Below are 19,059 nucleotides of genomic sequence, written 5' to 3' on the forward strand. Positions count from 1 at the left end.
AACGCTGCCATGCCTTTTGCTGTGGTCACACCACAGATGGAGGTGGGTAACAGCCTCCTGAACCAGCTTTTGTTTAACTAGCACAGGCATCGCTAGCAGAGGAGGTTTATCAGTGGTACTTGAATGTATACCGCACATGTCCATGGAGCCCCTTCCTTCCCTCCCAGTATTCCTGCTGCTCTGTCTTCACTGCTTTGTATTCCAATATATTCAAGTACCAGCTGATTCATACAGGACTACAAAGGCTGTAAACGTATCTCTAGTTTGAGTGGAGCAATAGCAAACAAGGGAAAGGTAAGGGAAAGACTGGAATGGGGTAAGAACATGGAAAATGGAGCATACAAATGGAAAAACCTTGTCTCAGGAAGATCTGAGGCAGAACGCTGGTGTCACAGCAGCTTTGTGGCTCCTGTATCCCTCTTTTCTTAGAGCATTGCCAGCAAGCTGGCCTGTCTCCCGGGGCAGTGCCAGTCTCCATCTCAGGGTTGTCTCAGACTTGCTCCTGTCCAGCCCCACAGAGCCCTACCAATCCATAGTTACCAAAGAACAACAGAGAATCTGATATGGGCAATGTGTTAGAGAAGGAAAGAGTCTTGAGGAGTTGAGTAATGCACATTTTTTCCATCCAGCGTAACTGTTAATGGTAACCTTTTATTATTGAAGTGGTTGAAGTGACTAGAATCTGGTTTGTTTATTGGGAGTATATGCATGGCTGTATAATCTAATGTGATCAAAAAAGGAAGCTGATAATAATGGAAAAATACACCTATAGAAGCAAGTCAGGTGATGTCTCTGTGTAATTGCAATTCCAAGTAGCACTGCAGAGATTAACAGCCTGGCAGCCTTTTCATCTTAAACTTTATTTTTATAGGGGTTTATAACTTGGCACTAAAGTCAGGAGTGGGTGGAAACTTGGCAAATGTCGTTCAGCCCAGAAAGTGAATGTTATTTATATTTATTTCTCACCAAGTTTTCAAAAACACTTGGTTACTGTTTTTGTGTTCTAACAAGTAGTAATTTGTTGGTTTCAGTGACTTATTCTCTCTGTTTCTTAAACTACAAAATAGATCAGAACTTACTTCAGCTCTTCTGAAACTCCTAGTGGAAGGACTCTAGATATCTAGGGGTGTAAATGAAGACCAAAAGTAGTTCTTACTGTATTTTCTTGTAGCAGAATGCTCCAAATATTTAATGTACACTGAGCAACATCTTTATTCTATTTACATCTGATTAATTCCGATTGCCAAGTAGCTACTGCACCCTTGGAATAATTACATTTGGATTTGCTGGCAACTGTGTGTATTTAATGGCATCACTCAGGTGCAGGCTTATTGCAGAGAGGTTGAGGAGGCAATAGTCTCTATATCGATGCTGGGTCCATCCCTGGTATTGACGCTGCTCATATTTCATACTTCACATTGATTCTGTGTCCTAAGGCCAGAGACCAGCGGTATAGAGCTTTCTGCACCTGACTTTCAGGTAGGCCTACTGACATCATGAGCAGCATTTGAATAGGGATTTTCAATATTTTCAGCAAACTGAAATACTGCATCATATCTCTGTCAGCCTGTGAGTAATGTAGGAAAATGGTCTTTTACTGACAATAGTATTTGTATATTGCACATATTGCATTGCATTTCATAGCTGAAATGCACTGCACAAATAAGCACTTATTTAGAAAATCCATTGGGTTGAAACATTGGCTTTTGTGAAAAAATGGGAGTTAATAATTTTCTTAGAAGTGCTTAATTTTTTAAAGCAATTATTTTATAGAAGATGTTGTGGGTTTTTCCTTTAAAAGAATCGTAGACTGGGTTGGGTTGGAAGGGACCTTAACGATCATCTAGTTCCAACGCCCCTGCCATGGGCAGGGACACCTTCCGCTAGACCAGGTTGCTCAAAGCCCCGTCCAACCTGGCCTTGAACACTGCCAGGGAGGGGGCAGCCACAGCTTCTCTGGGCAACCTGTGCCAGTGCCTCACCACCCTCACAGGAAAGAATTTCTTCCTTACACCTAATCTAAATCTACCCTCTTTCAGTTTAAAACCGTTATCCCTCATCCTATCCCTACACCCCCTGATGCAGAGTCCCTCCCCATCTTTCCTGTAGCTCCCTTTAAGTACTGGAAGGCAACTATAAGGTCTCCCTGGAGCCTTCTCTTCTCTGGGCTGAACAACCCCAACTCTCTCAGCCTGTCCTCACAGGGGAGGTGCTCCAGCCCCTGATCATCTTCATGGCCTCCTCTGGACCTGCTCAAGCAGGTCCGTGTCCTCCTTATGTTGGGGGCCCCAGAGCTGGACACAGCACTGCAGGTGGGGTCTCATGAGAGTGGAGTAGAGGGAGAGAATCCCCTCCCTCAACCTGCTGGCCACACTGCTCTTGATGCAGCCCAGGACACGGTTGGCTTTCTGGGCTGTGAAAGCACATTGCTGGCTCACAGTCAGTTTTCCATCCACTAATACCCCCAAGTCCTTCTCTGCAGGGCTGCTCTCAATCCAGTCTTTGTCCAGCCTGTATTTGTGCTTGGGATTGCCCCGACCCACGTGCAGGACCTTGCCCTTGACCTTGTTGAACTTCATGAGGTTTGCCCAGGCCCACCTCTCCAGCCTGTCCAGGTCCCTCTGGATGGCACATCCCTTCCCTCCAGCATGTTGACTGCACCATAATGGTGAATGGGAAGAATGACTTAAAATTTCTTACAAGAAAATCCTGAGTACTAATTCACCTAGTTGTAAAATTCAGTACTTGTGATGTTCTGGAATGGCAGCTCTAAAGATAGTAACTGTGTGCTTGTGTGTTCGGGGCATGACTCCCTCCCCAGTGAGAATTCAACCCTCTCTGTCTGGAAGGTGAAAAGAACTGTCTTTCTATTTAGAAGGAAACAGAGAAAATCATCAGTAAACTGTCATCCTGAGTATTAACTGTGTAAAGCTTCAAAGCTTTACATAGATTAAGTTTTAAAAAAGAGTTCAAAGCCTTGTACAGTTGTTAATCATTACACAAGTTATAATAGTATTATGTCATTTTAGAAATAAATCCTATCTTGTTATTTGCTGAGAGCAATACAGGAATGAGGTAGTAGTTTTCTAGTTGTATGATATGTGTCCCTGAACACTTTTATATCAGATCAGTATATAAATGCCTATCCAATTGCATGTAGTGAGGCTCATGGAATCTGCAACCTACCATAAACTGACTTCTGATTACTTAAAATTATCTAAGTAATAGTTATATTTATGTACTTTTTAAACTTAGTTTTGTAATATGTACATTTAGTTTTTCAGTTACATGAAAAAATATGGCAATATTGCTGACATATTTAAAAGGGACAATCTGTATCAGTATATAAAATTACAGTATATGGATTTTGTGTTTAGTGTTTCATTTTTTTGTAGCATGGTGTCACTTAGGGATCATGGGTGTTTATTGTGCTAAACAAAGTTTTTTTGAAGAGAGTGAAGCCGCTTTCTTTAAAGTGGGCATTCATGCAGAGATGCTTTAAGGTTTCTGGACAGACTCATAGTGATGAGGTTTTGGATACAGGAACCATTGCTTTAAAATTTTCTCACGTGTGAATTGCATGGTTTTGTAACATGCTTTCACACAAGCAGCATGATTCTGCTGTAGTGCACCTGGGTGAATTGGCACTACAAGATAACTTTATCCACACACAACACAAGATAGAGTTTATATTGGAAAAGATAATAGTTGCTGAGTTTGTAATGAGAAGCTGTTCCATGAGCTGCATGGGGAATGGTCTGGTTTCCATTGGGTTTGTGTGAGTGGACACTAATTTGGGTTTCTTTCCTTCACCTACATGCCAGTGATTCTGAAACTTTGACCTCTTTTAAAAGTTATTCAATTTTCTGTGACAGATTCGAAAGTTAGTCACAGTGTAAGTGGAAAGCTTGTCCAATCTCGTTTCTTTAGGAAATGAGGCTGGAGAGAATACTTGCTACTGGTTTGATAAGGAGGCTTCCTGAGCAGTAGGTGATGCCTAAGAAGTCCAAATGAATGTTAGTTATTGTTGTTGCTTTCACTTTGTGCTGCTTTTGCTTGTTTCTGTGAAACTTTTGTGCAAGTGTAAATTTGCAAACTAAACCACCTGCAGTAACCCTTACCCTAACTCATCTTGTAAGTGCAAACTGAAATGACAGCGAACTAATTTTTCTCTTTTAACAGTGGAAAGAGTGGAAAGAGAAAACCTTTCAGACTATTGTGTTCTTGGTCAACGTCCCATGCACTTACCAAATATCAACCAGCTGGCAACCTTGGGAAAAACTAACGAACAGTCTCCTCATGGCCAAATTCACCACAGTACTCCAATCCGAAACCAAGTGCCAACGATGCAGACAATGATAAACCCTGGGCTCCTGTCTCCTCAGCTCAGTCCACAACTGGTGAGACAGCAGATAGCAATGGCCCATCTGATAAACCAACAGATTGCTGTCAGCCGGCTATTGGCTCACCAGCACCCACAAGCTATCAACCAGCAGTTCTTGAATCATCCACCCATCCCTAGAGCTGTCAAACCAGAGCCATCAAATTCATCGGTGGAAGTCTCTCCAGATATTTACCAGCAAGTCAGAGATGAGCTGAAGAGAGCCAGTGTGTCTCAAGCTGTCTTTGCAAGAGTAGCGTTCAACCGCACACAGGTATCATTTTCTATTTTATAACCAAGAAATGCTGAGAGGACAAAGCTGTGGCTCTTGTGGGGCTGTATGGTTGTTGCAGATCAAGGCAGGAGGTGTGCCACAGGAACAGGTCTAACTACCCTCCATTTTTCCCCAGTCCCTTTGTTGGGATTGAACAAGGCTGTTTCTTCCTGGAACAGCTGTTCGTTTGCATTTGGTCACCCCTGTGCTGTTACCTGAGCTTTGTTCTCTAGCAGTAATTCTGCTCGTGTGAGTTCTTCCCTGAGTTACTCTCGGTGGTTATAAATTTCCACATCTGCCCTGTCTGATGGCCAGGAAGAGGTAACAAGAAACTGTGAGAGTCAGAGGTGTCTTTGGGCTTCTATCACTTCCTCAGTTCCGTCCTGTGGTACAACTGATGCCACAGCTAGTGCAATACTGACTGCTGGGAAGGACGTCTGCCATTTCCAAGAGATTGTGTTTGCTTTCATACATCTGACACAGGTTTTCTCACTTGCCTAGTGAAATGCAGATGTTGAAATGATTGCATGATAGCGTCAGCTTAAGCCTAGCACCTGGAGTACCCGGGGTGAATGTGTGTTCAAAAGACAGGCCATTTACATTTCTCCTGCTGCCATTCAAGGCATACAAAATATGATCTCTCAGTTGTGATACTCTGTAGCAAGGCTGAAGAAATGAAAAGTGGCTTAATATTTAATATTGGTACAAATTTCTTTTGTGCAGTTGGAGTTGGTCTTTGAGGTAAGCTTTACCAACAAGAGAGAAAAAGGGTGTGTGTGTGTCTCCTGGAGGTCTGTCCCTTGTCCCATACAGTACCTTTGTCTGTTCTCCTGGATTAATGATTTTCTTTGGCACTGCCATTTTGGAAATGCCATGTTATGAGGGAACTAATTAAAGTATGGAGCACATTTTTATTACTTCCCTTCTTCCATTAAATTCATAAGATGGCTGCACTCAGAAAAAACATTCACTTCCAATCAACGTGACTTTGAGTTCTGGGGTTAGCCTTGAGGATATCAAGTGAAAACTACATAGGAATGTATGAGTATTTCCTCTTTAAAATGCTGCTTTTAATTTGGAAAAGCTTTTCATCCCTCTGGGATCATAACCCGTTGTATATGAAGCCTGGTATAATCAAGGTAGATGGTATTGACAGAATGACATATTCTGAACTTGAGCGAGAGGTCAGCAGTAACAGTGCCGGTGAGGGTTTTGCCACTGCCACTGAACATGAAGCTCTGCTTTAGCCAGATTGGGAGAGCTGGGTTGGTAATGCCCAAGTCTACCATTAAATCAAAAAACTCATTCCCCAACAAGAAAGCTGTCATACAACTTGTGTGTTAAATCAACAGTTCTCCTATAGTATTTAAAAGGAGGCAAGGTTTCGATTCTGTGTGTCTAGAAAACTCCAAGCCTTGCATATTACTGACCAAATACTGTATATTGACTTTTCAGGACAACAGGGAAAAGGCAAGCATGTGAGAGAGCCCACTCTGGCCTTTGCCTAGCAGTGTTACAGCATTGCATCTGCCTATGGTGTTTAACAGCAGCTACGGTAGAGATTGTGCCATGCTCTTGATAGATAAGCTGAAACCTGGACTAAATCAGCTGCAGTATGTTTTAGGGGTCGGGGTGAGGGTTTTTTTGGTCTTTTTACACCTCCTGCAGTGTTCTGGCATAGATATAGTGGTTTTAGGACACTAAACAGGTCTGCGGGTGAAATGTAGTTTCTTCCCAACTTCAGTGGCTCCTGATAGTGTGACTGTGGGCCAGTCACACCTGACAGCATTTCCAAATGCCCGGTATGACTTGGGACACCATGTGTGTAACCATTCAGACTGGGCTCACTCATCAGGAGCACAGATCTGACAGCACTGAGTGGACATGCCATGGTAATGTCCTTTGAGAAGGTGCCAAGGACCTTTCCTGGGCAGGGCTGCACCTGGAAATGGGATGTGATGCTCTGTCCTCTGACCAGTTTACATTTGAGCTCAGTATATAAAATGGTGTCTGTAATTTAGGGTACTAGTATCACTGGTTTTGTCAGTCCTCCTGTCCTTCTGCTGACATTTATCTTAGGGTGCACTAACTTCTCTAGGGTTTTTTTTAAATAAAATCTTCCCTGATTTTGGTTGCTTCGTTACAAGATATCAGACACATAATTTTTGTATAAAAGAAATGACCTACTTCTTAGCCCTCCATCAAAAGTAATATGATGTACTATACAGTCCATGACACTGATTCCAGAACTGGCAAGTCTTAAACATCCATAGAAGATTTGCTCATCTCACAGTTGTCTTTCATTAGTTTACAGGGCCTTAATATAGAAGACTAGTGGATCTTCCATACATAGTGCATCATGTCCCTAGGAGCCATCGCTGTAGCAAAAGAGTGTAGGTGCATATTTATGCTTCCCTGTCCTTAGCTTTTAATTCCAACTTAAATCAAGCTCCCCTTGTGTCAGAGACTGTTCAAGGTATTAAGAGGTGCTCAGACAGTCAGCCTTGCGCTGCACAGTGGAAGAGATGTGGGATGTTCCCACACATCCATGGTGGAGGAGCAAACTCTGTAAAAGGCACTTGAAGTGGAAGTTCAAGTCTACTCTCACCTCCTTGCATTCCCACTGCTGCCTCTGAGGTTCCTCTCCTTGGGATGTGCAAGGAGGCATGCATTTCTTTCTGGAAATGTTTGGGTTTGTTGCATTCACAGGAAGTGCCAGCATTAGAAACTGGCGGCCTGTTGTTTCTCATGATGCTACCAAATAATAGATGCTGTATGGCAGCCAGCTAATAATTGTATTAATCACTGCATTATGGGCCACTGCTTAATCTTTTTTCGTGGTAGCTCTGTGGTGCACATTAGCCTATAATTAAGTATAGCTTCATGAAATATGTACTGTGAGGCTTGTTTAATAGATAAACTATTCTCTAATTTATTTTAAAGTCCAATGACCTACATACTCAATGCTGAAAAACCCCCTCTTACTAACATTATTTCTCCCCTGAGACCTTCCATCTGAGCAAATCTGTTAAATGAAGTAGAGGAAGCTTTGATCCAAACTAGGCTAAATCCATTGGAACAAATGGCTGACACTGTATGTATGCAGGTGTGTGTGGGAAGGAGATGTGAGGATGGTTGGAAGAAGGAGAGGTGCAATTGTATAGTTTGCGAAACATCCAAATCTTCCTCTTAAAGTTGAAAATATGTCGCTTAAGACAACAATATTTTCTTGTACCTGGGGCCATGTTGTCTGCACACGTGAAAACAAAGTACTTCAGGCTCATGTGCATTTCCTGGGGCACCACTGAGGTCCCACCCTGAGATGGGGACTGAACATCAGGCAGCTTCATACCTGCTGTGTGCACGGGAGAGCTGCACAGGGTGTTTGGCTAGGATCTGGCCCAGGCTGTGTTAGCCATGAAGAGGGTTCCTTTCAAACAGGAAGTTCCAAAGTGAACATTTTCAGATTTATTTAAAACTGTGTATGAAGAACCCTCAAAGTGCGTATGGCTGTTTTTTAGTAAATGCCCTCAGCTAACCTCTGCCCCTTCTTTTTATTTTATCTTTAGACAGTAAATGTCACAATTTTAATTCCCCCTACTGCGGAATCTAAATGCCTATTTATTCAGTAAACAGGACAGGTAGAAGAGTTCTCAGACCCATAGAGACAATATAGTTATTGAAGGTGGTTTGAATGACACCATTTCCAAGGAGTAGGAAATTCCTACACAACCTCCAAAACATTTAAAATGGTGGTGCACACTACCAAGTTTGTCTAAACTGGTGTTGCCTACAACCTGCTCAGCAATGATAAGAATGACATATGTTGGAAAGACACCCTCTTAGGCTCTGTGTAGCCTTCCTTTCTCTTGCAGAAGCTCGGAGCACTGCAGTTTTTAACTCCAGGTATGGTCCTCTCTTGTGGACTGCAGTGAGTTGCTATTCAAACTTGTCAAGAAGGTGGTATAGTCCAAGGAGTAAAGCCAGGGCTGTTCTGCCTTGTTTCAGGAGCCCTGTTGAGACAGGTACAATTCATGCAGAGAAGACAACACGCAAGGGGTGTTTATATTCCTGGCCCTAGGCTTAGCTGACCACCATTTCCCCCCCTCCAAGGGAACCAGGGGGTCCACTGGCTCATACAGGGAAGAGTAGATCAAGAGAGTGGAGAAAGCTTGCCATGACTAAGGTGGTTAGCAGTATTGCTGGGACAGGAGGTTCAGTTTCTTGCTTGTGCAATTGCATAGTTTGTGCCCAAGTTCTTCATGGCCAAGATCATTGAGTTTGGCTCCCTTTTGCAGCTCTACTGACCTGTGATCCATCAGCTGGAAATTTGCAGATTTCTAGATCTGAATGTGTTGTTTACTGAAATAGTTCTTTCCCTTTGTTTGGACTGCTGCTATGAACTAATAGCTTGCTAATGAAAAGCTAGGCATCCTTGTCTGGTCTTAAAAACTACATGCAAGAGTGTGAGTGGGTTTGAATGGAAGGCAGAGCTGTATAAGGCCCATCAAACACTTGAGAGTTACATGGTCATACCTGATGACTTTATTTTAAAATGGAGGGCACCTTCATAAAGCGTGTTGACATGCAGCCAAGCTGTAAGCTGAAGTTGCTATTAAAACAGTCATTAGGGAAAGCTTTGCTTTCTGTAAGACTTTGGCACTTTTTGATCGTATAAAATTGTTCAATCTTGAGGAAAAAAAAAAAAAAAACAAACAAGGAAAAGTCTGATTAATAGTGCAAATCCACAGGAGAAGCACAGCGGTCAGAGGCAGACCTGATGCACCTCGAACTTGGAATTGCCCTGTGCACATTTTTAAAGGCAGTCAAAGCTTTGAAAAGGCCAGAATGAAGGAAGTGCCTGCAAGATAAAGACTGCAGAGGGTGAGAAGGTTTTAATGAGCAGGGGGAGTAGCTGCCCCTCACTGGTCTCAAACAGTACAGGGGCTGCCAGTGCAGGCTGGAGTTCTCCAAAAATGCCTACTTGACTGAAGTATGCATCATCTTTAAATGTGGATAACTTCTAGGGGACTAGTAGCCTGAGCACCCTTCAGGTTGGCCAGCTGAGCTACTGTGAAATGGGCGGCGGCGCAAGGGGACTGCTGGCCAAAGCTGTTACCAAGGCTATGGACTTCTTCCTGGAGGAGAATACATACATGGATTTTGGCCATCCTCAGGGCAGAGTCCTTGTGCCATCTCCCTCTTGCACTATAACATCTACTAATACAGCATTCGGGTTGCAACCAAAAGGTTGTAATAACCAAAGCTTGCTTATCGCAGGTTGTAATGTATTGAGAAATGCGCAGGTGGTGGTGGTTACAGAAGAAAGAGGACTATTTTAAAGGAAATGCATGAAAATGCTCTCTCGAACTTACCTTGTTCTTCCCTGGAAAGTTTTTTAGCAAATCTGGAGGTGCTGAAGTGATCTGTGCTCTTTAAAATCATAGCTGGAAAACAGGTCATTTGAATCCTGCTTTGCATAAGAAAAATGAACATACTCCCCTTCCTCTCCCCGCTTGCTCAGCATCCCTCTTTGCCGCAGGCTCATGGAGTTGCAGTCAGGATGGTTGGTCAGGCTGTTTGTCAGAGTCCAGACAGTCTAAATCACTGGATCAGTGAACTGCTTCCCTCCTCCTTGGGAGTGCCCAGTGGACTGCAAAGCCTATAGACTGAATGAGTGTTTCTGTTTATATCTTTTTTTTTTTTTAAGCATCTTTTTTTGCCAATGTTTTGACATAATAGCCAAAACTAGTAAAATGTTTGGGCGAGTGGCCAGTGCTTGTTTTACTGAACAGCCTCAGAAACTGGAAATATCCGTGAACCTGAGGCTTTTTGAATGAAACAGTTGTGGTGCCAGATACAAAGAGAGCTGGGTAAAAACACCAGGCATGTTCAGGCTGCGTGTAACTCTCCTCCCAAAGAGCACTGCTCCCTCCCTCCTGTCCTGAGTAGCTCCGGGTGAGAGTGTTGGCTTTCCAGCCTGCACATAGGAAGGCAGCGCTTACCCATCTTGGCTCCTGCCTTAATCACGCCTCTTTGGAGTGAAGGAAGTAACAGCACAGGGAGGAGGAAACACTACCAGCCTTGGATGTAGTGAAATTTATGATGAAATAAACTAAATTGATCCACCTTGTTCTAGTCGCATCTTGGCTGCAGGAGTGGGTTGAGGCATAGGGAAACACAGAATCGATGCTGGATGGTGCCCCAGCTTCTGGTGCAACTGTGGGCAAGTTCAGGCTCCTGCAACGAGGAAAGGGGAAATAACACTTCTGCGGCATGCAAAGGTGTCACCAGTCAATTATAGAGGGTCTGGGGGCTCTGAGAGCAGGAGTGTTGTTGGTAAGGAAGCTCCAAAGAAAGGCTTTGGAGGCAGGCAAGGAGAGAGGTGAGTGGTGGCTCCTCATTTATGTCTACTTCTGCTTTCTTTGGCAAAATTCCCCCAAACTGAAGTGGGATCAGAAAAGGGTCCTCTAAGAGGCTTTAAGATTAGAAATACAGTTTGTTCAAATAAAAAACTCTTCCACCTCTACTTGCTTGTGAGCCAAATCCTGGAGAGAGTTCCTTTTGCAAATAATTTTCCCTTTAACTTAAGTGAGAGGAAGACAAACAGCTTTAATTCTCTGCCTGATATCTAGTGAGACAGTCATGCTGCATTCATCGCTATGGTGTCTGCCCCATTGTGCACAGACTTTCAATTAGCAAGGGTTCTGGTTTTGGTTTGGGGGGGGATTTTTTGTTGTTTTTTTCCCCATAGAAAACTCTCTCTTATTGCATGAAATCCTTTCATGCTGCCTGCTTGTTTTATTCTTGTGTGTAATGTGGCACAAGCAGCGTTCTGTTGTACTCACAGGAAAGAAGGCAGTCTGTAAGGGAAGTGCTTAATTTAATAAATTGCAGATTTTTGGTACATGGGATATTTGTTCCAACAGTGGGTTTTGCACTGCCCAAAATTTCAGTTTCAATTAACTTAATTGTATTCAATAGGCTGAATGAAAAGATCTTAAGTAGCATGTGAGTCAGGCTTTCAGAATGTGTGCTTGTAGGAGGTGGCTGCTGCCTGCTCAGCTGATGCACAGGAGTCCTGAGCCTTGGAAGCAAATGCACGGATACACAGAGAGTGCATGAGCTGTGCGTCTTGCTCATTTTCCGGCATGTTTCAGGATGAAGGTTTGACATGCCTGTCATATAAATGGTAGCACTTTGTGGCTGCAGGTGGTCGGTCTTTGCCTCCTTTTCCCCATGCATCCGCATTCAGCTCCACATGTGCATCCTGTCTTCCCTCATAAAAAGAGATACCATAATAAAAAAGAGGCTTTATTAAACTAATGCAATAAAGGCATTTTCTTTGAGGATTTAAACACTTCATTTTTAATAATAAAAATCAAATTGTCATTGTTGCACCCTGTATAAGTTTTATTCAAATCAGCCTCTAAATGCTTTGTGCCTAAGCAGCTCTCTCCTGAGATGTATGTATTTTAGCACTAGTTAAATGAGTTTAAGAACGAGGCTCATACTCTGGCTGTAGGCAGTGAATCTAGAGATCAGGAGAGTTCTTTTAAATGAGGGACTGATGTCATGCATTCAACTATTCTGAAGGGTACTGGGAAACAGCTGGTCTCCCATTCACATTGATGAAAAACCAGTCAAAGTCCTTTGAGTTCTGAAGTTCACATGAGCTGATATGAACATGGCACTGCACGTTTTGCCCATTAAGACAGAAGAGTTGGTCAGGGAACAGGGTGCAAACACAGTTTGCCCAATGGACATGAAGGTTCTTGGTTTGGCTAACCACCCAAAAATTTCCACTGATTATCTAAACAATTTTGCTCAGCAGAATTGGACTGGACATGTTGCCAGGATAAGCATTTCTGAGAGACTTCCAGCACTTCTGCTTCATATCCTAGCTGGAATTAGGAAGAAATGCAAGGGAATGGAAACAAAGCAGGGAGCATTTGAAAATGAGCTTGACTCCTAAGAAGCCTACAAGTACTTCATGCAGAGGTTCTTGTCAAGAGCTGTATACTTAGAGGCAAAGAGAAGTATTTTTAGAATTGTTGAATGTATCTTATTCAGCCCAGAAGACAATATTGAAGGTGGGACCTGGAGTAAATGCAGAGAGGCCAAGAGATGTCATGGTAAAAGCCTGCCTTGATGTGAGAAAAAAAATGCAGGTGGAGGCGCTTTATTTCCTTGAAGGATTATGAGAAGTTAGTGCTTCTGCTGCAGAGCTCCCTGAGCTGACCTGCCTCCTCTAGCTTTCAATTGCAAGTAGGAGACAATTTTAAATATAAATGGTCATTTTAGACTGGCAAAATCAAGTTTGTTGTTGTATGCTGAAGGTACAATTTCAGTGCAGTTCAGGAGGAATGAGTAGCTAACCAGGGGTTCCCTGAGTGCTGCCTTTCATGCTGAAAATAGGCCTTGCATGCTGAACTGGGATGATGAGAGGGGGCAAGTTTACATCACTGATCTTTAAGATTCAGATGTTGAATTTGAATAAATCCCTACATTTTCTGATCCTGATCAGAGTCACATCTATACCTGATGGGAAGCAGAATAGCTTTTCTATTGAGACTGTCAGTTACAAGTACTGGGCTTAAAGTACTTGGAGCTTTAAGTACTACAGGAGCAATATTTTTCTAGTATTTCAGCATTTTCTCTGTTGCTTTTGGCAATAGCTGAAGTATGGAGAGGCACAAATAAACCAAAAGTATGAAAAAAGTGTTTATGCTTTTTTATTCCTTCATATATATAATCTCCTTATACAGAACATAAAAACTGAGGTTTAGCACATTAGTTGGGTTTATTTAAGTTTTTGCCTTGGCCAACATTTTGATTGTCCAAAGCCTGTTTTGAACCTTTTTAACCTTAGTGCTTGCTCTTGTAGACATACTGCTTGGGTCTGTACGAGGGGGAACACAGCTCCCATCCAAGTCATCAGACGGACTTGACGCATGTGAGGTCCTGGCCTGTCCTTTCGAGTCTCCTGCTGCCTGATGGCCCTCATCCTCCTCTGTCCCCAGGGCATCAGTGTCTGGGCTGCACTCCAGCATGACCTCCTCACCCCCATCCAGATTGCTGTTGAAAAGCTCTGGGGGCAAAACTGTCCTGTGTTTGGTCACAGCAGTCTGCTGTCCCACTGAGATCTCATTTACACCCTTTCCAGGCCTGAGCCAAAGCCCTTTGGCAAGAAGGCAGAAGGGCTTCACTCACCTTCTGGGGGCTTTGGTCAAGCCTTTGCATTGGCCTCAAAGGCCAGTCAGTTGGTCCTTTGGATGTAGGAGTCAGTTTGAATTACATTTGCTCTATGTTGTACTGCATCATCTTTCAGAAATTGCTCAAAAAAATATTTCTTGTCCATGAGATTTGGGTTGTTTGTTCTGGAAATCCTGTAGTTAATAAAAAAAAAGAAATGAGTTCACAAATGGGGTTTCACAGGATGAACGGAAAGCAAACCCCCACGACAGTGACTTTGACTTTGCTGGCTTGAAGGACTACATTTCAGCTAGTTTGAAAAAACACTGTCAAAATTGCTCTTACCTTAAATAGATCCAATGACTTTTTTTATTTTGATTGGACACGTACTTCTTTCTCCACCGCTGGTATTATTTTTTTAAAGTCAATTATGGATCCAGTGTGTAATTTTAAAAACAGTGCAAGTTCCATGGGTAAACCAAACTGTGCTTCTGCAGAATCCTTGTCTTGGGGTGAGCACACACCTCGTTTGCAAGCACGGCTTATGTCAACATTAAACTTTTCATCAGTTGCCTCTTCAGCAACTGGTTTAAAAATGATGCACAGGAATGGAAAAGCAAGATATTATCAAGCTACGTGTCCCTAAAATGTATCCTAGGAGCTGTGTTTGGTATAGAAGATCTGTTTGGCTATTTAAAATCAGTTTCAGACTTTCTATCCCCTAAAGATCTTTCTTCACGTTTGCAGAGTTGGTTACTCTACAAACTGCTATTTTTTTAAATTTTTTTTTAATTTTTTTTTTAATATGTGAGATGTAAGTTGGAATGAGCTAATTTAGCCAATGGAATTTTATAACAAACGTACGAATGCTGTGGGTTTCCCTCCCTCACCCCCTCCAGCAGAAACATAATTTGCAGAAATGAAAAGAGTCCCTGGCTGGCTTTAGGGTTTTCTCAAAAATAGAAACAGTAGGGTTTGTCTGGCTGGGCCAGTTTCCTCACCACACACCTGGTGTATATCACTTTAAAAAATACATTATGCCTCATTAAATTACAATTAAATGAAATCATGATCATTTGTTTTTCTGGAAGGAAGATGTTTTGCATATTGAAAGCCTAATTTGTTGCAGGTGACAAAAAGACTGAACAGATTATTTAGTATCACTTTATTTTTTATAATGTTACTCACTGGTTAGTTTGTGTATATTTCAGTAGCTCAGAATTATATTATTGTAAATGTTATTGCTCTCAAGATACTTTATTTTATTGTCCTACCCTATCACTCAGCTATCTAGCCACTGTTGTTTACCAGCATTGTTTATCTTCAGTTGCAGGAGGACATGAGATTTTTCCCTCTGAGTCAGTTTTCCTATTATCTGTCCTGGTATTTACATGGTTTCTAAGCTGCCAAAGCACTTGGAGGAGCTGCAGAAAAACCCTCTTTGCAACCAGGTTTTCTACCTGCGGGCCTGGAGCAGGGCATGAGGGAGCCGGACTCGGCCCCTGTGAGGGGCTGCCTCTGTTGCAGCACTGGGGAAAAGAAGGAGCTTGTCCCTCTCCCCGGAGCAGGTGCCTGTGTTGGGAGGTGAGGCTCCCGGCAGCTGTAGAGCCTGGTGACTGAGCAGCAGTGCAAAATACTGCCACAGCCCTGTAGCAGAGATGAGACCCTCGTAGAAGCAAGAGGTGCAGGCTAGGGTTCAAAACCGCTGAATCTACTCCATGATAAGCTGTTTCTGGTGATGAATCAGAGCCTCCAAGCACAAGAGTTGCTATCTCAGGCAAGATACCTCTTAGTGCCATGACCACTTGTACCTGTGAGCCTCTGATTTACATAGGGAGTCAATGACTGCACTGAAAAGTAATTGCTGTCATGCTTTTACATACATTTCTGCTCTCCATTTTTGAAATTGGACATAAATTTAGCCAGGCTAAGATGGGAGGGAGAAAAAGCTGTCTTAAAGTCAGCTCCACTAGCTTTCAGGTACCTTTCTCTCAACCTAAACTCATTAATTTTTGAAGTTGATCTTTTCTTTTAAAAAAAAAGTTATGTTCCTTTAAAAGACCCAGTAAATTAAGAATTTAGAGACTCTGTGGAACTGGTATTTCATTTATTTACTGCATTTGGAGAATTTTCCACTGACTTTAAGGGAAAATTATAATAGGGACTTGTTGTGTCAACCTTGGAATAGTTCAAGTCATGGCTTCAAGCTTCTGTAATGCCCTTTTTTGATTAGTTTCCCTCAATCTCTGAGCCTGGCGAACATCAGAAGGCTTTTCAAAATGTCCCTAGCTTCTCCGAGGGGTGGTAAACCCTGAGGAAGAAGCCAATTATGAGCATGCAGTTGTGTTGAGGTCACAGAGAATACCAGAGGCCAGCTCAGGACCAGCCCACCACTGCACCTTCTTCAAACTTTTTCCCAGTGTAGACCTTTTTCACCAGATGGCTTCTTTCTCTGATCCCTTTTCTGACTGGAAGGTCCCACCATGGCTCCATTCCCAGTTCCAGTCCTTCTGGTAACTACTCTGATAATTGCAGGAAAATGTAATTGGGAATCTCTTAGCTTGATTGCATAGATGAGGAGCTGAAAAGATGGAGCTGTGTACAGCCTGCCTTCAGGTTGTGTGTGGAGCTTGTTTTGAGCACTTCTGGCATCAACACTGCTGAAGTAGAGCTTTCCTGTATGTGTTTTAATGTAGGTGTTTAATAGCAGGTAGCAGATAAATGCAAATGCAAATACAGACACATCATTTGCTGGACTGTTGGTTTTGTCAGGAAGTCTGGTAAATAGGATCAATATATACTAAAAGAGTTGGCATTTGGTTAATTGGCCAACTGTAGTGGCAGTGTTTTAGCAAGGCTTTTTGGAGGAGGCTCTCTGATACGGAAGGAAATAAACTAAGACTAAATATTACAGGCTTTTGACCACGTGGTTGTTTTCTAGTAACATTTTTCTTGCAAGAAAGAAGTAAGCCTTGACTATACTCGTGAGGCAGCTTGCCTCGGTCGTGTCTGTAAAGCAACTGCAAAACGTTCATGTCAACAGCGACCACTAAATTGTGTCTGGGGCACTGCGGTGTCCCTTTGCACGCGGTTGCTGAACGTTGCTTCTCTCACAGCAGTAGGTCGAGGTGATCCCTCTGAGCTCTGACTGGGATTTCACACAGCTTCTGTGGCCGGCATCCCTGGAAGCAGCGGTGCAGAGAGCCTCAGGGTTGTGGCAGGCAGGAAGCGGGAAGGGTATTGGACTGCTCAGGGAAACATATTGGCAGAATAGCCTTTTAAAATAGTGAACTTCCAACTGCCTTTTCTTATGATATAAGTAGTCGCGATGGGCAGAAATGATCCTGCTCTGCTTCTTTGCACACCAGTGCATTTAAACATCTATAGTTCAGGAAATTGCTGTTACTGCTTTTTGGGGTGAAATACCCATCTGTGAAGTGTTGGTTGCAAGGGGGTGCCTGGGGGAAGCTGGTGGCACACACTGTGTCCCTGTAGTTTATGTAGGCCCTGATCCAGGCTTGTGTGTTGTACCTTTAACTTCTAGATAATCTGTGGAACTGTTGAGTGCATACAGTTATGCATAAATTTAATCCCATTATTAGATTTAAGCCTCTTTTAATGATATTTTCATCTCTCCAATTCCTTCTATTTTCTTCTTTTTTTTGGAAGTGCTGTGCTGGTTACCTCCTCAAATACTGGCTTTTGTAAAAACTAGATGAATATGGTGTTCATTCATGGTTACAATGTGAAGCCTGTGGTATTTTAAAATGAGGTATGAAAGAATGGGTTAAATCCCTAAAGCTAGATTCTAGGGCTTTATTATTGCTTCATTTTTCTGCTTTCAGAAATGACTGTCCAAACCAAAATGAACGGACTGTTACATCAAAAAACAGCCAAACGTTTTTCTTTATAAACCTCCTGCACTGTTTAAATGTCGAAACTAAATTTACCAACCTTGGCAGATTTGTCAGAGATGAACAGGATTGCCAAGTGTTCCCAGCTTCAAGTAAAGAGAGAGAGAGAGAGAGAGAGATCTAACAGCTCCTAAAATATTTGCAGCAAGCACCTGGTGGTAACTGCAATTTCTTCTATCCAATGCACCTACATTCCTATCCAGCATCTCCATACTCAGAAGCTTATTACAGTGCCAGAATAGGACAGTCCCAAAATAAACCCCAGCCCCCAGAAGACAAACACTTTCCTACAAAATATCCCCTCTGTGAGAGCCCATGAGATTCTGATGTAGGTTCTCAGTATTGCAACCCAGCTGGTTACACTAAACAAATTTAAAAAAAAAAAAAAAAAAAACAAAAAAAAAACCAAAAAACCAACACATGACTGGGCTTTTTTTTTTTTTTTTTTTTTTTTTAATTTTTTGAACCAGGGCTTGTTGTCAGAGATCCTGCGTAAAGAAGAAGACCCTAGGACAGCTTCCCAGTCCCTCCTGGTAAACTTAAGGGCAATGCAGAATTTCCTTAATTTGCCTGACTCGGAGCGGGATCGTATCTATCAGGATGAGAGAGAGAGAAGTATGAACCCCAACGTGAGCATGGTGTCTTCAGCTGCGAGCAGCCCAAGCTCCTCCAGAACCCCCCAGGTAAGATACAATCCCTTGTTACCTGTTTGTTGTGTGCATTAGTCCAGGGAAGGGGTTCCTCTCCGCCCTTCCCTTGTTGCTCCCCTCACCCAGATGAGTTGTGGAAATCCTTTTGTAAGGTTTTGAAGTGGCTGTTAAGAGACATTCAGTGGATTTCAGCAGACATAGTGATGATGATTCTAGCTTTAATCAATGCCATAAATGCAAAAAAGTATGTAACAGTGCCTGAAAGAGTGCGTGTGGGCATTACATGCAGGCTGTTGATGTATGCCCACTAAATGGCTATTGTAGAATATATTGTAGGAAGACAATGCACATAACATTTTATCTGTGTCCATTACATTCTGCAGAACACAGAGGACATTTCTGGGCTTGTGGAGAGGTTCATATAAGTTGCAATATAAAGTGTGTAGAGAACAGAGGTCAGCAGTGAATTAGACATTGCTAGTACGTTCTGTATTCTGCATAGAAAATCACAGTTCTTGCTTGAATTAGAGGTTTACACAAGTAATTATTTGAAGTGCAGAAAGTAGAGATGGGCAGGGTGCTGGGAAGGCAGATGATGCTTTACAGCTCCAAACAAGCTGTCATCTCATAGACTTAACTGCACGT

General features: G+C 42.6%; 1 protein-coding gene across 2 annotated transcripts in view; it reads left to right on the forward strand.

Annotated features, from left to right (window-relative positions):
* The window catches only part of SATB2 (SATB homeobox 2), a 131,331-nt gene that overhangs the window by 73,369 nt on the left and 38,903 nt on the right, over positions 1-19,059 (forward strand). Inside the window, exons 6-7 of one of the 2 annotated variants that reach the window (XM_074828315.1) lie at positions 4,183-4,655; positions 18,235-18,447. In XM_074828315.1, the coding sequence (XP_074684416.1) occupies positions 4,183-4,655; positions 18,235-18,447 (686 nt within the window). The remainder of the gene's footprint in view (positions 1-4,182; positions 4,656-18,234; positions 18,448-19,059) is intronic. The other variant, XM_074828314.1, reaches the window with a different exon arrangement.

This window comes from Strix aluco, chromosome 6 (assembly GCF_031877795.1).
Source record: "Strix aluco isolate bStrAlu1 chromosome 6, bStrAlu1.hap1, whole genome shotgun sequence".
NCBI classification, from domain to species: Eukaryota; Metazoa; Chordata; class Aves; order Strigiformes; family Strigidae; genus Strix; species Strix aluco.